Here is a 23,481-nt window from a genome sequence, read left to right on the forward strand (position 1 = left end):
TGATCTGGCTCCCAGCTGGACTCAGAGAGCACATCCTGTGCGTGGGCCCATTCAGCCGTTAACCGGTCACCGGCTGCATCCCGACCGAGGTTCCGTCCCTCTCCTGGCACTGGTTCAAGCAGCGACAGCCTTTAAGCCGTCAGAGCATCATAGTTTAAAGTCACAGCAGCAGCAGCCCGGTGCTGGGCTATTTTCAGTGTGCATAGATGGGATTAGAGTAGACGGCCGTGTTGTCCTGGAGGGGAGATCTTCATCGAATTGGCTCTCAGCGGTTCAAGCTTGACTTGCTCGGGAGGCTCTTAATGTGTCCGTCACTTCATGCTCGCGGTCTCTCCTCGCACGCAGCTGCATGGCTTTGCCTTCACGGGCTGGTGACTGAAGAGAGCTGGTGAGTAGTTGAGGCTGCGGCTAAAAAGTTTGGAAATGTAGGGCTGCTCAGTTGTTTTGTTTGACTTCCACCTTTGGGTTTGTTAAACTCAAACTAGGAGTAAAAAAGCGATACTTTACTTGTCAACGTTTCTCTCCCTCATCCATTTAAGCGTCCGTAACCGTGCCTTCAATAATCCACCAGCATGGACATTTGACAGTTTTGATAAAACTCTACTTTTTATCATTTGTCATCTTTTGCCTCCAGGCACCGGCTGCAGCATCCTCTCTGCCCTGCAGGACCTGTCCGTGGCTTTTTGGCCCTGCAGATCCAAGATGAAAAAACAGCTGCAGGTCATCTCCGTGCTGCAATGGGTCATCAGCTTCTTGGCCATGGGTAAGTGCCGCCGGGCCTTTTTCACCTCAAGAAAGCTCGAAGATTTAGCTTGTACTCTCATTAGTCTCACGAGGAGGTCGGATCTCTGAGCTGAACGCATATACTGCTCTCTTAGCTCTTGGCAGAATATTTTAGCCTTTAGTTTAGCCTACGATTACTGTTTATTTCTGGTCAAGTGCTCGATTGTACCGTCTCTCTTCTCTCCCTCCAGGTGTTGCCTGCACTGCGCTACTGATCTACATGTTCTGCACTGACTGCTGGCTTATTTCTGCCATTTACACCGCCTGGCTCATCGTTGACTGGAACACCCCGAAACAAGGCAAGATATTAAAATCTCGAAACATCACTGTTGCATAATAGTCCAATTTTGACCCCCATGTTTAGGGATGCACCGATATCGGGGTCGATGTTATAGCTGGACCGGGTATCAGTGATAATGGGGCTGATCTATTCAATCAAATTCTATACTATTCTATATTCTATTCTTTACATACTTCTGTATGTACATTACATGCTGGAATAATTCTTGTATAAGTTGACCAATTTATTGCTGCAATAAAAAGGTGTACAGTTGAACTGTAATTTCTGTAAATTTTCTACCAATTTTCTACCAAGTTGCTGTAGTACTCATAATGGAATGATCCTGGTCACTTCCACACGGTATAATTCATTTCAGCTTAATTAAACGCTGGTTTTGGATCGGTGCTAGTTTATCTGAAATGAACTGCATGATGGTGAACATGGTAAACATTAGGGGTGGGGGGAAAAATCGATACAGCATCGTATCGCGATATTTTGCGTGGCGATATAATATCGATACACGGACGCCAAGTATCGATCTTTTATTATATAAACTATTAAAAATAAAAAATAAAAAATTCAATTGCTTTTTCAGTCCACTAGATGGTGCTGAGTTGTTTTCTGGTGAGGTCAGCAGAGGTGCCGGGTCTGCGTGCGTGAGTGGTAGGAAGTTGGTCAAAACAAAGATGGAGACATCAGAGAAAGAACTCAGATAAAACATGTTGTTGACACAGTTTTCCTTTGGGGACATAATTTGAAGTTGAAAAAAGTAATAAATCGCAATATATGTTGTCACAACACAGAATATCGTGAAAGTATCATGATAATATCGCAGTATCGTGATAATATCGAAGTATCGTGATAATATCGTATCGTGACTGAAGTATCGCGATAATATCGTATCGCGAAATCTCTGGCGATTCTGACGTTAGCATCTAGCTCAAAGCACAGCATGATGCCAAAGTACAGCTTGGCATAGTTTCGTTAGCGTTTAGCGTTTCGTTGATAGTAAAAGAAAACAAATTTTTGTCGTCCGATAAAACAGGCAATCTAAAGAGGTTACTTTGGACTCGACTGTTTTTCTGACATCTTGTAAACGAAATGATTCATTAATTAAAACCGGGGTTGGTAGTTGTTGAGAAACAAGCAAGAGTACGCTAGCTTTTATCAATGATCCCACTTAAAAACATCCCAGTGTTGCCAACTCCTTTCCAAACAAAGTAGTTAGCCGCACTAGTTGCTGAAGTCGCTAAATCAAGCAAGAAAGTCGTCAAGCATCACTAACAGCCCGCCACTTCAGGCCCCCCTCCCAAAATAATCATGGAAAACTCAGATGATGCGCCACTGGTATCGATTTTTATTTTTCTGGCTTTTCTGGCTTTTTTTTCTTCATTTGATTCATTAATGGCTGTCGGGATGTAAATTGAATTGTTATCGGAAGAACATTACCTCCCCTACCTTTTTAATGGAACAGTCAAAAAGAATATTAACGGATGAATTGTTGGTTGCGGCTGTATATGTGATGTAATAATCTGTAATGTCCTCCTCAGGTGGCAGGAGGTCCTCTTGGGTGAGAAACTGGACAGTGTGGACATATTTCCGAGACTACTTCCCAATCAGGGTGGGTACATTTGTCAGAGTCTTGGTGTGCCCTCGCTAAATTTACGCAACCCCAACAGTAGAGCTATGGAGACGTCAGGATTGCGACCAGTAGGGGGATGAACCATGAAACGTGCTCGGCCTCGCCTGTTTTGTGCCGCCACACAAAACGTTCTTAAGACTTGTGTGCTTCAGTATTGTAAGACTTAGTTGGTTCATCGATCTGCAGTCACGCACAGGTTTGACATTGTAGATAAGCTTATCAGGGGTTGGATGGGGTATCAGCTGTCGGCTCTATGCTGTTCCTTGTCCCGTGGTGATTGTGATGAGTGCTTGACGTTGGTCAGGAGTTTTAGACTTTGTCCTACCTGATAGGCCAAGGAGCAGTGCTTAGCTTATTTGGCCCTCAGGTAGCATCTTTTAGACGAGAGGGTAATGCTGATTATGGCAAACACACTGTACTAACTGTGCAGGACTAAACTGTGTTGAGTTTGTCATGGGTGGACTTTGTTCAGCTAGTTATCATGGGATTATTTTATTGAATCATCACTCTTGTACAGCCGAGAGCTGCAACAGTTGGTTGCTTAATTGATTCGTGGACTGCCACACAAAATCGGCAACTATTTAGATTATCGTTCTTAAACCAAACCTTATTTTGTTCCTGCTCCTCCAGTAAGATTAATTGTTTATTTTCTTCGGTTTACATTTGATGATGTCTCCTAGGACATGGGGGATAATGTGATGGACATTATTCAGAATTTTGTGGCATTTTATACACGACATGATTGAAACAAAAAACAAAGATGATCAGTGTAGAAAAGATCCAGCATTGATGTTTCTACACTCTGTACAGCAGAAAAACAGGGCGGGAGGAATTTGAAGTCCAGCTCTTTGTCTATGAACTTTGCTCATCTCATCGATCTTTACAGTGTGTTCCATGCAGCCATTTGTCTCAGTGGCTCGACGAGGTCATCGTCTCGTCACGGCCCGATGCCAGCTGACTCTTCACACGTCTCTCGTTTTACTCCCAATATCGCTGCAAAACATAAATTGATCGATGTTTCTTTTCTTTATTACTTATCTATTTTTTGTTGTTGTGCGAAGTTTTATGTTTCTGTCAAATGTTGGTTATTATTAACTACCGACATGAGATGAGTGTGTTGATCGTTTATTTCTCGCAGCAGAGTTGAAAAGGTCTCGTAGCTCAAAATAACCAGAATATATCTGCAGCGCCATCAATTGACTGTCGGGCAAGGACTATTATTTATACGAGTTGGAAGCCAACTGGTCAAGGTCCAAACCAGCCTTAAAATCAAAGTGAGGACTGTAATACGTGCTGAGTGTTACATCAACGTCTGCCTCAGCACTACAAACAAAGACTCTTCAGTGATACTAGTGCTTCTATGCACTAACCAGTGAATCTACAGCCTCTAGCTCTTTACTGTCTCCTCTCATTATATAAGGTGTTGTTTAATAAAATCCTTTTTTAAATATTTGCTCAAACTGTCACTGTGACAGTAGTACATGAGACATATAATCAGTGAAAAAAGCAGGTTCCTCTGCTCCTAGTGACTTTCCATTGACTATTTCTCACCTCAAATAGGCACCTGGTCGGCGGGCGGTGCTTGGATACGGCTCGACTGTTATCAATGTACGACTCTATCTCTATCGATATAGAGACAGAGCTTTTATTGGACTTTGTGCTAATATGACAAAAAGCTATTTTCGCAAAATGTACCAACAGCAGCTTTTAAATGCTGGTCACATCTCCCGTGGTCCGACTGGAGTCTTTCTACATCTGCCATGCCAGCAGGTGGAGTCCTGCGGTGCTATGGAGATCTTAGATGTGATCTCCTCTTGCTAATGTGGTTATGCAACGGTTGTGTTTGACCAGCGACAAAGGGAGCTTTGTGTACACACGTGATGGAATCAAGTCTATAGTGCAGATCAGAGCACAGTTATAGTTTCTTATGATATTGTGCAAGTTTACAAGTTCAACATGAAACCAAGATGTTAAAATAACACTGTGTTTAAAGTGTATTGCTGCCAATATGAGCTACATGAACAACATGTGAAGTGGGACATTATTTTATGAGTGCACTTGAGCAGACAGAGGAGGTTATGTCGGTTTCGAGCTGATAAGGATGTCCTCGTTCTGCTAAAAACATGAGCTGTATCCTGAATTCATCCCACACACTTATTCTAAGCTCACCTCCAGTGTGTAGCTTGTTCCTTCTGGAAAAGTCTGATAGTTATACTCTTCATACTCAACATACATAGCCACATGCAATGCGTCTTTTCCTGCATGTATGGATTGAGGATTTCATAAAGAAAGTGTCCCGCGTATGATACGGAACACGGTGCTCAACCTTTGACATTGTGGATAAAGTTTAATGTCTATTGTTTTCGTTATTTTATTTTTAAAAACAGTATGCATTCTGAAAAAAGCAAACGACACAGCACAAAGCACGTGGCAGAGTGACAAACTCACAGTGGATGGTGGTGAATTAGGTGTAGACGCAAACCCAGAAAACTGTTTCATTTCTGGAAATCATTTTCATTTCTTTTCCACCGTCACTGTCAATTTAAACCTCACCGTTTAAATCAACATTGTCCTCTCACATTTCAGAGAATGAATCAGACGATCGACCAGATTGATTGGCAGCTATGATGATAATCTATTTATCGTAAAATAAATGACAGGTTCCAGCTTCCCAGATATGAAGGTTTAAAACATTGTAAATTGAATATTTTACATTCATAAATAAATGATGTTGATGTATTGTGTGGGTGTATATATATGTGTGTGTATATATACTACTAACTGCAAAAAGTCATATACTAAAGATTAGAATGATTATTTGTATGGTACATCTCCACAATAATGTTACAAAGAGCGTTACACAAAACTAATAAGTTATAGGAATAAGATCCAGTAAATGACAAAACTTGAGATTGGACTGTATTTTATGAGGTGTAAAATACGTATTTAGTGTGAAGCTGGTACACCGCTTATGTTCTCAAGCCCTTAAGCCATACTGGTCGCGAACATGACATCTCTCCAATCAGATGTTGTGACAGTGTGGAAATCAGCCTCACACTGGTCCTCTTTGTGCTATTGTCCTGCAGCTAATTAAAACCCACAACCTGCTGCCCAGCCGGAACTACATCTTTGGCTACCACCCGCACGGCATCTTCTGTTTCGGCGCTTTCTGCAACTTCGGGACCGAGGCTACGGGCTTCACCAAGAAATTCCCGGGAATCAAGCCCTCCCTGGCAACCCTGGCGGGAAACTTCCGCTTGCCCGTCCTTCGAGACTACCTGATGTCTGGAGGTGAGACGATGAGGAGCAACGAAGGCTCGTCTGAGTCCTTGAAAAACACAGATGGCTGTATCTGTAAGAGAGCGGACCTTTGTCCTGTTGCACAGCTGAAGTAGCTTCTGTTTGCCTGAATGTGCTGATTTCACTGTTTGATAGAGCTTTAAGTGTTCTGTTCTGAAGGGCTGTTTGCTGTTCAGCTTCATCCACAGATACTGTACATACTCCCTGAGGGTACTATAGGTCGTTGTACATGTTGCTTCTGAAAGCTTCATCGGTAAATTGCCCTGTTGAACTTTCTTTGCGATAATGTGTAATGCAACAATCTTTGCAAATGTTCTGTTGTTTTGAGACTGTCTTTTTGTTATTTTCAGCTGCCGTAGATCAGATTTTGCTCATGGGATTTTTTAAATGTTACGTACGTACTAGACTTGTGGGGTTTGCCGCATTGAGCATTGCATTAAGTACAATAAAGCGGAGTCTCAAAAGACTGAGAATTACAATATTTGCAGCCAGTATTTGACCCGATCTAATAGGATTAAGAAGATGTTAGCAGACTTAATAGGTCAGTGTATTTTCCTGTTGTGCACTGCTTCTTTACTGCAGTTTCATTCATCTTTCCATATCTTTTTTTGTTTTTTTGTTCCTCAGGTATCTGTCCAGTGAACAAGAACTCCATCGACTATCTGCTGTCGTGCAACGGGACGGGAAATGCTGTGGTCATTGTCATCGGAGGAGCGTCGGAGTCTCTGCAGTGCGCGCCGGGCATGAACACCGTCACCCTGAAGAACCGTAAAGGCTTTGTGAGGCTGGCCCTGCAGAAAGGGTGAGCTGGCTGCACCACACCTCGCAGACTAAACACAGCCTCGACCGATCTGATTTGAATGTGAAAAGATGTCTTTCTCAGGGCTGCGGTGACTCATTGGAATGAATAACCAATAGATTATTACTCACAAGAAGGTCGAATTTACCTCACAGAGAGCATCGCCGAATCTTTGATGAATGTGCGGTGTTGTCCCCCATAAAGCTCGGAGCTGCTTGTGCTCAGCCATTCATTAATCACTATAACCATTAAGTGGGCCGGGTTTGTGTCTCCTTAACTCAAACAAGCCTGATTATATAGCTGTTGCTTATCACAGCGTTTTAAAAGGAGCTTAGAGCTTGCTATAATAAGAGACAAGTTATTTAAGTTATGCAGAATTTCATTCATAACTGAAAATAAGCCTGGGCTGTGAACTGAGGTCACTTTGGGTTCACTTTCTGGAGCTTTTATGGTTTGGTGTTGATGCTTATAAGATACAGATTATGTTATCACCTTTGAATAACAACACTTAAGTTGATTTCTGCAGAAAATAGAGTAAAAAGTGCAATTTTAAGGTTTGCAATCACAAATCTATTTGTATTTATGTCCAACGTAGATATGAGGAGAGCTTACAGAATATTCTGGTTGCTATAAATCTATTTTCTGAACCACACAATGATGTTTATTTTTTGGGATATTTTATTTCTTATCGCCTGTAAAATCTGGGATAGTTTTATCATTTCAGGCCATATTGTAAATAAACATTGTGAGAAGGTAAAAAATCACAGTTTACAGAAGTCTGTAACCTTTTAATGAGGGTGTCGTGAGCTCTAATGTAGTTTTAATACCAATCCAGAACATTTCCTGATTATATAAACCCTTTTATAACTGGCATACAAAACAAGGCAACTGGAAACTACAGCAGTCTGCCTACGTGCTAGTTATCATGACCTACTGATTAATAATAAGAACTATCACATTGCATATTTAAAACAACAACAAAAAAAAACCTCCAGTTTGATTGTTTTTGTGCTCGTCTGCCAACCGAAGTGAACGGTCGTTGACGTAGAGACACGAATAAAAAACAATCATTCAGTTAAATAGGATGGCTATTACAGGTAAAGTGAGTCTTCGAGCCCTACTTGTTTTTAAATCCATTGGATTAACAGATATAATTGTAATATAATAATACAAATATTGGTGCATATGATTTTGGTATACAGTTAATCAAACAAGTTTGCAAAATGTTTCAGCCCGGGGAAGGTTTTTATTTATTAGGCTTTCTGTGAGTTATTTTCCTCATCAGAACCTTTTTTATTGTTTCACATTCGTTAGGTCTACACCCATCGAAATAAAATAGGAGTAGAATGGACATTTCCATTTAAATCAATATAGCAGGATGGTCAGAGTGGCGGCCATGTTTATGTTGTGACCATTGTAGCGAGCTAACATCCGCATAAACTAAACTGACTTTCGGAAACACAGAATTTAACAACTTGAAGCTTCCTCCACACACAGGAAAGCACATTGCTTTCGCTAGATGAGTGGCAACTCTGTACGGCTCATTTTCTGTAACCAGTGTAGCGTTAAAGCATGGTGGAATTAACAAGCAAGCTAGCTTACAAGCTAGCAAACAGCTGGCTTGTTAGCTAGCTTGCTCATATTCTATTTCTTATTCCTATATGTCTTTACCACTAGACACTTGTTGTATATATTTGACTTGTTTCCTTCATGTTGTTGCTGATTTTAGATGTTTAAATTCTAGAAACATCCTGGTTGGCATTGTCCTACTTTTGTAAGTGGATATTTATGGGACAGTTTGTTGAGTAACCTCCTCTGTGTTTCCTCAGGTCTGACCTGGTTCCAGTGTATTCCTTTGGAGAGAACGATGCCTACAAGCAGGTGATCTTCGAGGAGGGGACATACTGGCGGTCTCTCCAAAGGAGGTTGCAGAAGATCATAGGCTTTGCCCCGTGCCTCTTCCATGGATGTGGCCTATTCTTTGGCAACTCCTGGGGCATTGTGCCTTATGGCAATCCTATCACCACCATAGGCAAGTTTGCTCAAGCTAATGCTTGGTCAGAGCGATTGATGAAGATACAGATTAGGGTTATCTGTAAAAATGTCAACAATACTCTGCTATTTTAGTACAGTAACCGTATTTGCTTCATCCGACTAGCACGCTGTATTAATAGTTGAACTTCAACCGAAGTTTCTTTGATCAGCTCTTTGTTTTAACCCTCTCTCCTGTTCTTATTATAGTTGGAGAGCCAATCACAGTGCCAAAAATTGAGGATCCAACTGAGGAGATGGTGGACCTGTACCACGCAATGTACATCAGGTCCCTGCAGTGCCTTTTTGACAAGTACAAGACCCGCTTCGGCCTGAAAGAGAGCGACGTCCTGTACATCCAGTGAAAGGACAAGGGGGCTCTGTTGAAGCTTTGAACTTTTGACAGCATCTTCAGACCCCTCCGCCCCCTTCCCCACCCCGGCCCGCATCCTATCTTGATGCCCGATTTTGGATTATCTCTGGACTGCAAGCTCTGCACATGAGCACTTTTGTTAAAGAAACATCTGCTGTCTGCATCGTTTCACACACATAGACACACACATGGCATAGTTCATTCTCAGGAAATGGCAGGTTTGAAGAACAGGCACCTCTCCCTGCTGCTGCAATCGGGGAGAACCGTCTCAGTTTTTATACCAAATCCCACATCAACAATTATGCCATTGTGGTTTCCATGTCTCATTGAAGGCATTGGGTTTGGTTTGTGTTTATCGGTGCAGAGGGGGGAAAGTTCCACTAGCATGGTAACATGCAAAACTTTAGAGAAGTGCCAATGCTTTTGTCTTTCACTCATGCAGCCATGTAATTCTCCCCAAGCTCTTTAAATCCTATTATATGCTTAATGCACAAACAATGCAAATGGAAGATACCACTTCATTATTGGGATGATAAGCCAAAAGTTTAATTGAGCCAAAGATCTAGGTTGTCCCCACACATGCGTGTATTTCCACTGTATAAAAGCCAAAAGTGATGGAATTCTACAGGATGGATATACATATTATGAATGCATACGCATATACATGTGTGCCTGTGATTTATAACGCCATAAAGTATTAATTGTATGCTGTAGAGAGGAACGAGACTGTTTTAGTACCCTCCTTCAGTCGATATTTCTGATGCACTTTTCGTATTGCTGATTACCTTCTGAGGTTTTTATGCCTTTTTGATATGAGAAATTTTCCAAGACTGTCCTTGTGCTGCTTGTCTTGATTTCCCTTTCTGGTCCTAGTGGTGTCCAGGTCTGGACGGGTGTGTTTTGTCAATGCAACAAAAGCCACACTGATGTCTTGTAACTTCTGTAAAATGAAGGTATTGAGCTGCAGTTGGAGAAGATCATGTTTTGTGGGTGAAAATCCTGAATGTTTGAGGATTCCGGTGTACGGTGAATGTGTTTTGTAACCGTGCAATGGGTGATAATTGAAAAATCAAGGGATGATACCAGTCGTATTACTGGTACTATGTTATGTTTCGAGGCTGCCACCAGTACTTTTGTGAAATAAGAGTATGTGGGTATGGAACACATCCCGGGAATTATCGAAGTAAGTAAGTGTGTGTGATGTTGACGGCCATGAAGATGGGGCAGTTAATTATCAGATTGTCATTTGAAGAGCCATTTTCTCTGGTTTCACCACTGTGCCTTCTTATAGACAGCAGTGTAATCCATGTGCAAGACATTTGCATGAAATAAACGGCGAGAGAGATCTGTTAATATGATAAATGGCGTCGTCTGTCTGCCAATATTTAAATTAAATTGTTGTATGTTTTCAGAAGTAGATGTGTGTTTTTGTGTCTTGTCTTTGGAAACATTTTCCCAAACACTATATTTATGTGTTTATTTATTTCCAGTGCTGCATCATTTTTCCCAATTTACCTCTAGATTGTGACTTCTTTGAGGCCTCATGTTTGAGCACATTCGACATTGCATACAGGCCCTCAACATACAAATGCCCTCTAGTTAGTTTCTAGTATATTCGTTTTTCTTACTGCATTGTAAAATGGCTGCCATTCAATTATTTTGGAAATAAATAGACACAATTGCAACAAACCATAAAGTTGCACAATTCCATTTTAGATTTTAGTTTTAGGGAAATATCCACATTATACTCTCATCAAGTCACACATGCATAAAGAATATAAAAGACAATTTTTGGCATTTCTGGCATTTTGAGGTATCTTTAGTTGTAAATTATAGTGGTGTAAAAAGTGCTATATCCCTCAATATTATATTTTACAAACTTTAAAATGTGGTGAAACAAAAGTATGTTCTCTAATAAGCTTATTTTGTACACCAACAAGCCATTTTCCAAACCATGCAGGTTCTGTCTGAAGAACACAAGACAGAGAAAGCAATCAATATTTTATTGTGAAGTCCAATGACCCAGAGGAAACAGAACTCTGTGTCTGATGCTGCCCTCTGATGGTTGCTTAATATACTGCAGTCAGGATGAGCAAAGCTTCCACAAATCATACAGTACAGTAGGCGTTGGGATCATGCAGTGGTGGAAAGTAAAGTACATTTACTACGGTAAGTACTGTACATAATTACAATTTTGATGTACCTGAGTTTTTTTTCACACTTTACTATTTAATACTGTTAATGCACTACATTTAGCTTTCGTCGGTAGTTAGGTATTGCATTGCAGGTCCATATATTACATACACAACGTATGATCAGTTTATAAATATGATACATTGTTACAGATTTCATAGTAATAATCCAATAATATTATAAAGCCTAACATACAGTATATGTATAACACTATGACATTTAACATTTTACATTGAGAGAATTTCTTGATACTTAAAGTACATTCAGCTGATAGTACTGTTGTACTTTTGATTAAGTATCAATTTAAATGCAGGACTTTTGTTATGGAGTCATTTTACACTGGTATTGGGCTACTACTTTTACTCAGTGAAGAGCCTCAGTACTTCCTCTATCTTCCTCTTATGAGTACTTGGAAATCAGTGACATAAAGTGGACGAGGGCCACTTGGATGGCCAGCACAATATACATTTGAATAGTTTTTGTTATTTTTGTACTAGCTCGAATGGAGATCAGAGGTGAGACATTGTCTGGGTGCCACCTTTTAACTGTCACCTGCAGGTCACGCTGTTCTGTGCAATTTCCTGATATTTTGCAGCTTTGACAGATTCCAACGGATGCCCGCCCCATCCTGGAAGATAAACAGATAATACAACCAATAGTAACACTAGATTTCAGTAGCAGGCGCCGCCTTTACGTGACGGACGTTACTTTGAGCCAATCAGCAGCCTAGATGTCGTGCCTGTAAACCGGATACGGATTTCCGAACCAAGTGTAGCAAAATAGCCTGTACTTTGTTTACGTCCCGTTGGTTAGCTGACAGCTGCTGACAGCGCTTTACCCACACACACAGCCGTGTCTGCATGTCTTGCCAGGAGCTTCGCAAACTTTAAACCGAGTGTTCCGGATGTCGTGGATGGGTTGTTTTGTTGAATGAGGGGGACCCGCTAGATGCCGACAGGAGGATGAACTCTATCACCGGTCGGGTTCTCGCCATCCCCGCCGCTTCTGTCACTAACTCTGGAACTTCATCCTCTCGAGCCTTACATGTAGAGCTCACTTCCCAGCAGGTAAATGCAAAGCCCCTGCGCCCAGCTTAATACGAACTGCTTTCAAATGACACAGGAAAGCTTTGACTGGTCCGCCTCAGCGTGTTATACATTAGTTTACTTCGTCAGTTGCAACTGCTGCCTGGAGGAACACGGCGGGCCTGTCAGGCTAGCTAGTAAGCTAGCTAACTGCTAGCTTGCAGTTAGCATAGCTTACTGTAAATTAATGTAAGCTAACTGGACTGACACGCAAGGCACATTAACCACCAGTTAGGCTCGTGGTAGGCGTTTCTCAGTCCGGCTGTTTTTCAGCGTGTTGCCCAATTTTGAGGATATACTGTCCTTCACGTTAATTGTATACGAAGCTAGAACCCTTCTGCTAATGGCAACTTAACTTGGCGTCAGGTGACAGCTCCACTGAAGGGTATCGTCTGTCATAACTGTGATGTTATATTGTCTTATACAGTTATTTTATTGATATATGAAAAATAACAAGGCCATGAACTACTTCCATTTGTGCTTTCATGGGAAGTAAAGTGTATCTTCCATTCACCCATTCATTCACTTATCCATGCATGCATGCATGCATGCATGCATTAATTTGGAAAAGACATTAGGCAGTCGACAGTTCATTCATTAGGGCTATCGACCTCAGACTGTAAACTCAGCCCATCACAGCACATGACTGTCATGTTCAGTAATGGTAGGGTATTTATTGTAGCGAGAAACATGCATTATTGGATGTCTGTTTCAGGCTTTAGAATCATATGAATAGTGTGCAGCTTTAAAGGCCTAAACACCTGATCTGCACTCAACATCCAGCGAGTGAAGCATCTATATGCAGCAGGGGACTTGTTTCAGCTAAAAGCCTACATCAAACTACTTTAGTCCACTCCAATAATCCCAGTATGTACAGTAACCCTTACATTCCTTGGCTTCACAGTCACTGCAAAGTTCTGATTAGATTAGATTAAACCCCTTCTCCATGTAGTAGGTCATACTAAGCAGCAGTGGTGTATAAAGTACCCAAAAGCCATACTTGAGTAAAAGTAAAGATACCTTACTGGAAAATGACTCCAGTAAAAGTCACCTATTAGAATACTACTTGAGTAAAAGTCTTAAAGTATCTGATATTTATTGTAGTTAATTATCAAAAGTAATTTTCTGATATTAAATGTACTTAAGTATTGAAAGTAAAAGTACAAGTAAATGCTGTTAATAAAAAAGCAAAGGGTTAGAATTTTGAGAATTATGGAGTTTATTCTTTTAAGTCCTGTGGCCACCATGACCAAGGACATGGAGCTGTGTTGAACATAATTGGGTTGGCTGTGATCCATTCAGGAGCAACAATGTTCAACATAATATATTGTACATAAGTATACTTTTGCATCTACTATGAACTTATCATCATAATTCTCTGAAAAGCAATATGACACTATGAAGGAGTTGTAACAGTGCGTTTATAAGTATGCTCATTCCGACTAGAGGATGTAGAGGACAAATGCATAATATTGTGTTCAGCAAAAAATATCCACTTGATGCATCAGGTCAGTGTTGTGAGAAAGGACACCTGCCTTGTTCCTATGGGCCTGATTTGAACACAATAGACAAAGGTTTTGCTCAAGATGAATCTGCAATTGGGCGACTGCTACCATCATAACTCCATCTGATCATCCACAACATGACTCAAATATCAAAACATGATCAACACTAAAGCAGCACCGAAAGTAACAACCCAGTCATTACTTGAAACTGAAAAATGTCCTGTTCATCTTCAAAAGACAATTCTATTAGAATGTAAAGAAGTTACATTGTATGAGAATGTAACTTCTTTACATTCTATTAGAATGTAAAGAAGTTACATTGTATGAGAATGTAACTTCTTTACATTCTGTTAGAATGTAAAGAAGTTACATTGTATGAGAATGTAGCTTCTTTACATTATATTAGAATGTAAAGAAGCTACAGTGTATAGAATGATTCTGTTGAAGTTATTCCTTTTTTAAATGTTTTAGACGACTCACTAATCACTTTAAAAGAGTGATTATAGCTGATTTAACTTACAGACATGAGATTGATCTTCTCATGTCACTCTCTTTATACAATGATAGAAATTCATCCCCGTTTTATTGATATCTTACGAAAAGTTACTAATTTTTCGTGCGTTTTTCCTGCAAAAGTCCAGCAACATGAGTCTGTTTTCGCTTGTTACATGCATACTGTCTTTTCAAAATAAGCTTCCATCTTCACAGGAAACAACTCAGGTTTAGGCGATGAAACTACTTAGTTAGGTTTAGGAAAAGATCGTGGTTTGCGTTAAAGTATCTACGGAAGTGGCGTTGCTTAAATACGGAAGTCACGTCACAAATAAATCAACATTGGCTTCTTGTTTCACACACGGCACAAACTGCGGCCTCCTGGAGGAAACACAGTGTTAGTTTGACCCATCCACCTCTCCTCATCCCACCCGTCCTGTGTGGAATTCTACTCATGTAGTCGCCCGCTAGCTTATAGCATGTAGCATCCTGGCCATCACTGGGCATCAAAACACCGCGGCTTTGAGAGCACTTGTTTGCAATTGCGCATTAACGTGATTAACCAATGATTTAACTTGCTGCTAGGACCACTGATTCACCAAACCTGCTTGCTTGCAGTCTGTGTTCCACCACAGTCCCCGACGCTGCTCTCATGATTCATTTTGTTTCTAAAGATAGATTTGATTTTGTAGCGAGTAACGAAGGTTTCAGGGGAAATGTATCGGAGTAAAAGTATCAGTTTTCTTTGCAAAATGTAGTAAAGTAAAAGTCAACAGAAATATAAATAGTAATGTAAAGTACAGATATCCAAAAAAAACGACTTAAGTACAGTAACGAAGTATTTCTACTTCGTTATTATACACCACTGCTAAGCAGTATAAACATTGATAAGGAAAACAAGACATTTTATATTGGGCCTACATTTATTATTTTCTCTTGCACCAGTAACTAACTATTTTGTCCCTTGTTACTCGCTTATGTTTGCATTGAATTGCTAGATGATGTGGTTAGTGCGGGTGTCAATTCAAACTGTCAACAATTCAGTTCAACGGAGTTAACACATTCCAATGATACTCAGTTTAGAAATAGACTACGTATATTACTCAATTGTATTTAGGTGACCCGACCCTTTAAAAAGGCATTTTATTTGGTTTCATGTATATTTTGCATGATCAAACAGCTTTTCCCGCACCCTTCTCTGGCTCCATAGTAAAACATTGTTCTGCTGGCCCGCTGGCTCCCAGTACCAAAAGATAAACACAAGAGAGACGGTTGATGTGGGAGTTGTTATGGATGACTTCTGACTTCTGTAAATAAACCTGCTATGAAAACTGAGTGTTCATTAGAAACACCTCGGAGCCAAACCTTTTAAAGCCACAGCAATACCAATAACCAACGCTCAACAAAATGTCAATAGAATGTGTTTCTTAAATTTCATATTGACTGTATCTACAACCCAAAAGACAGAGCACGACGATTACTTGTTACTTTGTGTTTGCCTAAAGCCTCAGTTAAACTCTGCACAAGGCCTGTAGCGTGGACATTTTCTCTGCCCGTCTGCCTCCGCGTAGTTACAAAAAGTTAGACGTGCACGGCGCAAAAATCTGCCGCACGGAACCCCCACAAACACCTGATGGTGTGACATCGCTTAGACCAGGTTATTAGGTACAGTAAGGAAAACTTTATGTTCACGCATTACAGGCTTGGGACCAGTTAATCACTTTGTCACATTCCACCATCAGAGCAGTTTGATCACTGCAGAGAACTAATGGTGATCCTTACGTTAGGCTTTGTCTGATTTTATTTTATTTTAGTCTATTATGATAATAGTGTAGTGTTATTGTTAAGAGCCCAAAACACCAGAGTAGTTTCATACAGAGTAGTTTTATACAGAGTAGTTTTATACTGCACAAGTGTACTCCCAACTGTTATCTCTGCCTGTGGTCCACATTGGCCCATTGAGAAATGTGCACTCCCATTTTTAAGAAGGGGAGTGGGTGAAAAGTCCCTTGAACAATCAGGGGTTTTGTTTGCGAGGCCCTTACTCTTAATCAGTAATCCCATGATTTAGATTAAGTCTGAGTCTGGCTGCAGGAGGAGAGGTCTGCTGGTCAAGAGGGAAGTTGTGATGTGTTCGCCTGAAGCGGGAGCTTGCCAAATGGCGTCCCTCTTTGCCTCTTGTGTCCGTACACACACACACACACACACACTCCGCTTTTTTAAGCGTCATTTATTTTAGATAAAGATATTTTGACTGAAGTGATTTTTGGCAGCAGGTTTTTTTGATGAATATTGAAACAATGCAGATGTTGGTGGATTGGTTTAGAGATTCTCGAATGAGTCATGCAAGTATTTCCGTTTTAAAAGTCTTTACTGTGCATCTCTGGTATGCTGGCTTTAAGATGAACTGATGATTAACCGACTTTTGTTCCGTGTAGATGGAGAGCTTTATTTTTTAATAAATTATGTTTTTTCTGCATTTGGCTAATTTAGATTTGTAGATTCTTTGATAAATCCTTTCAGAGCTAAACATGTTGGTACACCATGTGATCATGTGACTGTCATCCTGCCTGAGCTAACTGCCTACTTCATTCTGCCATGAAGATGTAATGCCTCTATTATTTGAACCGCTGACATCCAGAAGACTGTCACAGCAAGTGTCACATGATCAGAGTGAAACTGAACATGTTCTTTATCCCACCCTGTTCTGACCCCCCCCCCCCCCCCCCCCCCGGCCAAACAGAGACGATTGCGTCATCTCCGGAGCATCGCGGCCAGAAACATTGTCAACAAGAATGGTTCCCCACTGCTGGACACTTACTTCACCCTCCACCTCTGTATAGGAGACCGCATATCTAGAGGTCAGTGGCAACGCCCCTCACACACACACACACACACACACACACACACACACCCCAGCTTGTCGCTCCTCTACAGTATGTGAGGGCTGTATGTGTTTTCTATACTTCTCAGGCTACTACTCTACATCCTCTATGAACAAATGTACAGAAGGCAAGGTGGTCATGACAAATATGAAAATCCAAATGTCTTTAATTGTCAGTATATGAAAGACAGATTTAGTTTGTTAAGCAATTCAGTGAGCATCTTAAGCCAAAGTGTGATGGCCTCTCTCAGGACAATCCACCCTAAAATATAATTTGTATATATATATATATATATCTTTGCAATGATTTCGGAAACTGAATTTAGCATCTCCAAAAGCAAAATGAGTCTCCCTGAGCTCATAATGTCATCAGTTTTCACTCTATGGAGCCGCAGCATGGACATTGAACAGGTGAGCGAGTATTTGTTCGAAGGTTTTCCATTCGGATGCTTTAATAAACGTACGTCTCCCAGCTGTGAATTGGAACACGCCCATAATCCCTAAAAGTCAGCGTGGTGTCCTGACTGTGTTTTTACTCTAGATGACATTGTGTGTCTGCTGTCTGACAGAAACTGATCTGGATTCACAAATTAAAGCTGAGCTTCTGTGAATTGTATTTTAGGGTAAATATAACCCTGTTGGTTGTGCATGAGAGTGTTCTACCTTCTTTTAATAAGTGTTCTTTGTCTTCTTTTTAGATTTTTACAAGAGTGAAGTCATACGGGACTCGCTGGTGAGTAAACCTACTCAAACCAACTGTCCACATCTGCCTCCTGGGATGAGATCGGGCTCTAGTCATCACCATGCAGCCTTTAGACCGGCTGCCTATCTGCCAGTCACACGTTTAGTTGTTTCACTATCGGCTTCCTAAAACTGGTTTTCAATTAACAATGTACAGTGACATGCTGCAAAACATGCTTCGTTGACTAAAATGTCAGACTTGCCCCAACATGAACTGAATATGAAATGTTCCCTGAAGCAACTTTCACTCTGGGCAGACGCAGCTCTGAGTGAAGCTATTGGAGCCATTACAGTTGGGCTTGCTGCCGAGTCATGAGCTGACCTAAGCTGCTTTCCAGGCACGCTGCTGACTGTATAATGCGCCGCGGGAGTCCTGACTCGTCCTGTCGTCTCTCTCTCTCAGCCCCAACTTCCTCCTGTTGAGATTAACATCCTTGCTGGCGTCTCGGGAAACGTTTCCTGTTTGTCTTCCTGTTTCCATGCTTCCTCTGCTGACTCTCACTAGTTCTGTTTTCTACCCTCCCCCTAACCTGTGGATTGTACTTCTGCTTTTGACATTCCTCCCCTGCCCGCTCTTGAAAGTGACCCGAATAGCCAGAGATTTCCTTTCTCTCCGATGGAGGGAAATGATCCATAATTGAATGATGTAAATGGCTGCAGTGCTTTGTAGAAACCAGTACTCTGTGCTGTCAGTCTGGAAGTTCAAGGACACAGAGCGAGCTGCAGTCAAGATCAAAGCGTTGAGGTTAACGTAGAACAGGTCGATTCAATTACTTTGCAATGTATAAGGATCACATTGAGTTTGACAGCGGTACCGCACATTTCTTTATTTTAGATTTTGATGCCAAGCTCTTCAGCATGTAAAAATTAACACTTGTATTGTCTTTACTTGTCTGACATAAACAGCAGCTTCAGTTCAAGCTCGAGTGTGATTATTTCTTAATTGAATGAATCAGTTATTGTGCTGATCAGCTGTAATGTCATGTATTTATGTGCGTGTGTGTGTTTGTGTCAGAATCCAACTTGGCGGAGCCTGGACTTTGGCATGCTGCCGGATCTCCTGGACACTTCCGTGTCATGCTTCGTAGTGAGGATCTGGGGCGGACAGGAGGAACGGTACCAGCTCCTCATAGAATGGAAGGTCAACCTGGATGGCCTCAGATACACGGGACAGCAGGTCAGCAACCGCACGCCTGTCAACTTTAGTTGTGTGATTTACAATTTTGTCAGAAGGATCCCTGGGTGGTAGGAAGTGTGCACAGGCTGCAAAAGGATGTATCCGGTAAGTGGTGAGACCTATGAATGCAGGTGCCACTTGTACACATGGTCTACAGCAGCGGTTCCCAAACTTTTTAGGCCGCGCACCCCCTTCTACATCCCGACCGGGTTCGCGCACCCCCCCCCCCCCCCCCCCCTTAATAAAAAAAAAAAAAAAAGAAGCAACAGAGCCTTTTAAGCCTTCATAGCCGCATAAGAATCGGACCAATGAGAGAACAGTTTGCTCGCGCGTGGCATTTGTTTACAAGATTTAGTCCGCTGTTAAATGTTGCAGTGTGAACACAAACCGAACAAAGGAGCAAGTGCAACAAAGCAAACGAACTGAAGGTGTGAAAACGCCCTGAAACACTGCAACAAAGTTTCAATAACTTTCAGTGACACAAGGCGTCACTTTTAAAGAGCAATACGGATGCGAGCACACACGCACAGGCTCAGAGGCAGATTATCACATTTAATTTACAATCAATGAGCGACTAATGTAGCCAGGATGTCTTCGGACAAAGCATCGATGCAGCGACACAGTGTTGTTGGACACCGGGATCATGTCCAACTCTTTTGCTTCTTTCTCCCCAATCATACATTCCACCATCTCTCTGGCAGCTGGCGAGCTCACGTCTTCTGCGATTGTGTGCGGTAGCCCCTTTCTCGCTATTCTGTAACCAGATATGAAGCCCGTAGTGCGTCATTTATAGACCAACACATGAATGAGACTCCAGTTGTTTTTGGCTGTTTTGTAACTCCTCCAATTTCGATATAAACAATGTAAGGGGCTTTTGACTTGCACTGGCATGCTTGGTGTTCAGGTGGCGACGTAAATAAGAGCTTCAGACTGTTAGCCAGAACCTCGCTGCACACCACGCACTGTGGCTTTGGGGAATCTGCGTTGCCAATCCAAGTGAAGCCCAGACACAGATACTTTTCATCATATTTCCTCTTTTTTTCCCAGTCTGATGCTCACTCTCGTTTCCTCTTTTTTCACCTTGACTCCGCGATGGGCCGATGTGCTCCCGATTTGTCTGTGCTATCCCTTCCTCCTTTCCGGTCTCCTCTGTCTCATCTTCCTCTGACTCTGGCTCGATTTCTTCTCCCGGTCTCTCCCCAACGCACCTCTCCGTTCCCCTCGCCTCCGATTCCTCTCTCTCTCTGTCCCTCTCCTCTTTTACGACTGATAGCTTCAGATGTCCCACCTGACAGTTTTTAAATTAAAATTACATTTTTTTTTTATATTTAATATTATTACACCATCAGACCGCCATTACACTTTTCCTCTCGCGCACCCCCTAGAGGCAGCTCGCGCACCCCCAGGGGTGCGCGCACCCCACTTTGGGAATCCCTGGTCTACAGCAAAACGTGCAGTATCTCATCGCAAACTGAAGCCCAACACTTGGGTCTCAGCTGGTCTCAACTTTTTTCAGCCAATCATATGATCTAGGTTCACCCTTTTCCACTCCATCTAAGAAATGCTGTTTGAGCCTGTTCTCAGTGCTCTTGAGCACCACTTCAACGACGCCTCGCAGTCAATGTAGCTGTACACTGTGTTGCTGGTACGTGAAGGTAGCATTAATCGCATTAGCCTCGCTTCTATACTGAATAAGATAGTGAAAATTAACAGTTTGTTTTTAATCGAGACACCAAACCTGATTACAATCACTTCAATACAGTAAGCTGATATGCACATTACTGGAAACAACCTTTTGCCAGTAATCAAAAGGAAAGAAATCTCACTTCATGCTGCATGGGCTCAGTGATCTGTAGCACTAAGCACCGAGACTTGTGCTAACGTGAGGTGTCCGTATCTGAGGAGCAAGTCGTATTTGCACTTTGAAACTCCGTTTGGAGCCTTCGTGAAAAGCAGTAAAAGAACTCAATGCCGTTGTCATTCTTCCACAGCGAGACAACTTTCAAAAGCTCGTAAACCGACAGCACATTCTCACACACAGACAGATGCCACCCCCCCCCCCCCCCCCCGTCGCCGTCCCCACACAATGAGCCTCTGCTGCCATCTCTCTGTCCACAGATTCGATCCCGGAATCCCAACGAGATAATATTCGGGCTGAATGACGGCTACTATGCAGCTGACTTTGATCATAAGGTACGGGCTTTTTTGTCAGTTTTTTCCCTGAGCTCCTGCATCACAATAGTATACCCGGCGCTAATCGCATTAGCTTTATTCAGACGCTGTTTGGCCTCTGCACTGAAACACTTCACATGTGGATGTTGCAGGACCTGTCGGAGCGGAAGAAAAACAGTCTGCTTCAGGTCGACCAGAGTTCAGTCCGGAGCTCCTACAGCGTTTTCTCTTTGCTCAGGTAAGATTCATGCCACGAAGCGGTATTGCATCATGCCATTAGGAGTTATTGCATTAATTCAGTGCAGAAACCTTTACTGCAGTGGATATCAACTACTGACACAGAATGCTCCACAGTATGTGTGATTTACCACTAGTATTCTTGGAATAGGTCTTTTATTTTGTCTCTTTTTTTGTCATGTGACTAGACTTTCTCCTGTTATGAGTTTTGCATTTTTCTCCTTGCTATTTGTATTCCAGCAGATGGCGCCGCAGGAAAGCCGACATTATGACCCGTTGTCAGCTCTTCTGGTCTGTGTAAAGTCACAAAGACGGGACAAATATATGGAACATTTTGAGCAGGCTATCCAGCGTCAGATTTAGGACTGTGATTAGAACCAAAGTACTCACTGCTGAGTGTGGAAACAAAACGCGGTTAGCAATACAAATTAACACCACAAGAAGGAGACACAAGATCGGCTGTAAAAATATCCACCCTCGTTAGAAGGGGAACTCTGGTGCAGTAATTAAAGAGCTTTAGACGACGCGAGGCTGTCTGTCTGTTGACAAACATGGCTTTGCCGTTCCACATTTATATATAAATGTGGCAGAACGCTGATTTAAGCATCAGGAGGGCTTCCCCCGAAGGAAACCCTGTGATAATGACCGTATCACAAAACGACGTAATTAAACCCAGTTTTAACTAAATAAACGTGTCTCTGGCAGGTTCAACGTTTCCAAAATAAGATAAGGATCCTGTCATTAGCAGCGCTATGAAGGCCTCCGCTGACATTTTCCTACTGTAAGAACTAAATAGGGCTACATAAACACGTCACAGGCCTCTGCAGCGTCACGAAAAGGAGAGTCGTGCCAAAGCCGGCTGAACTTAAACAGCGCTCCCTCATCCAGGAGTGGTCACGGTTTGTGTTTATATGAGAGGATACCGTTGCCTCCCTAGCATCTTGCAGAAGGAAAAAAAATCCCAGTTTGAATCATAACTTTTATGACCTCTGCTCTTGCTCCTTTTTATTATTGCAGCTTTCCTCCACATCCTCTTCTTCTATCGGCACCCTGAGGGACTCTGTGGAGTCTAACACAGTTACATTGATCCCCCTCTTCCCACACACTGCTCGGCCTGCAGCTCCTCACCCCTGTCAGAGTTGTTCTTTGGCTCGGCGTGCTCATATGCACATAGTTTATGATTATGTTCTGCAGAATGATTCATCAGATACTGAACACTCCAACAGGGATTAACCCCCCCCCCCCCCCCCATGGTACGTAACCATATATTCCACTCAGTCGTTGACCCTTTTTCAAAGTCCTGCTCGTGTAGAAATCTCTTGTGTTATTGGCTCACTTACGTGGTTGCATGCATTGAAACTTGATATGCAACAGCCACGTTTACGTGGCGCTTAGCTGACGCTGCAGCATGCATTGACTTTTTAACCATGTCATCGGTGAAAAGTAAAAGATATAGGAGTTAATGTTCTTTTTAAATATTTTGTATACATGTTTAGCTGGGACACCCACAGTGTCGGCTACTCTCACCCAAGTCTCTCCCGCTCTGCCTTTGTCCAGTGCAAAGCGTCTCTCAGTGCAGCGCTTTAATGGAAGAAAAGGGACGAGAGCCGCTTCGCCAGGAAGGCGCTGGTCTTGATTAACGGCAGCAATTTGTCAGCAGATTCAGTGTCTGCTGTCTCTGCCCGGTTTACGAGTTGACAAGACCCATCGAGGCTGTGTGAGCTACACGGCCGTGTGAGCTACACGGCCACGTGGGCTAGCAAACGTGCCACGTCTCAGATGGAGAG

The 23,481-nt window shown here is 42.1% G+C and overlaps 1 protein-coding gene and 1 pseudogene across 2 annotated transcripts in view; both read left to right on the forward strand.

The window, feature by feature from the left end:
• Nucleotides 1-10,503, forward strand: part of LOC306788057 — a 30,920-nt pseudogene extending 20,417 nt beyond the window's left edge. Inside the window, exons 8-15 of the transcript XR_013773186.1 lie at nucleotides 304-388; nucleotides 635-763; nucleotides 975-1,082; nucleotides 2,614-2,684; nucleotides 5,792-5,996; nucleotides 6,633-6,807; nucleotides 8,634-8,836; nucleotides 9,046-10,503. The product of XR_013773186.1 is annotated as an uncharacterized misc_RNA (transcript). The remainder of the gene's footprint in view (nucleotides 1-303; nucleotides 389-634; nucleotides 764-974; nucleotides 1,083-2,613; nucleotides 2,685-5,791; nucleotides 5,997-6,632; nucleotides 6,808-8,633; nucleotides 8,837-9,045) is intronic.
• A 1,743-nt stretch (nucleotides 10,504-12,246) lies between these two features.
• uvrag (UV radiation resistance associated gene) overlaps nucleotides 12,247-23,481 on the forward strand; it is an 83,045-nt gene continuing 71,810 nt past the window's right edge. The window contains exons 1-6 of the mRNA XM_079283203.1: nucleotides 12,247-12,468; nucleotides 17,227-17,344; nucleotides 18,066-18,100; nucleotides 19,124-19,285; nucleotides 21,404-21,478; nucleotides 21,610-21,695. Coding sequence (XP_079139329.1) covers nucleotides 12,364-12,468; nucleotides 17,227-17,344; nucleotides 18,066-18,100; nucleotides 19,124-19,285; nucleotides 21,404-21,478; nucleotides 21,610-21,695 — 581 coding nt within the window. The 5' untranslated portion in view covers nucleotides 12,247-12,363. The remainder of the gene's footprint in view (nucleotides 12,469-17,226; nucleotides 17,345-18,065; nucleotides 18,101-19,123; nucleotides 19,286-21,403; nucleotides 21,479-21,609; nucleotides 21,696-23,481) is intronic.

The sequence above is a fragment of the Melanostigma gelatinosum genome (genome assembly GCF_949748355.1).
Source record: "Melanostigma gelatinosum genome assembly, chromosome: 14".
Lineage (NCBI taxonomy): Eukaryota > Metazoa > Chordata > Actinopteri > Perciformes > Zoarcidae > Melanostigma > Melanostigma gelatinosum.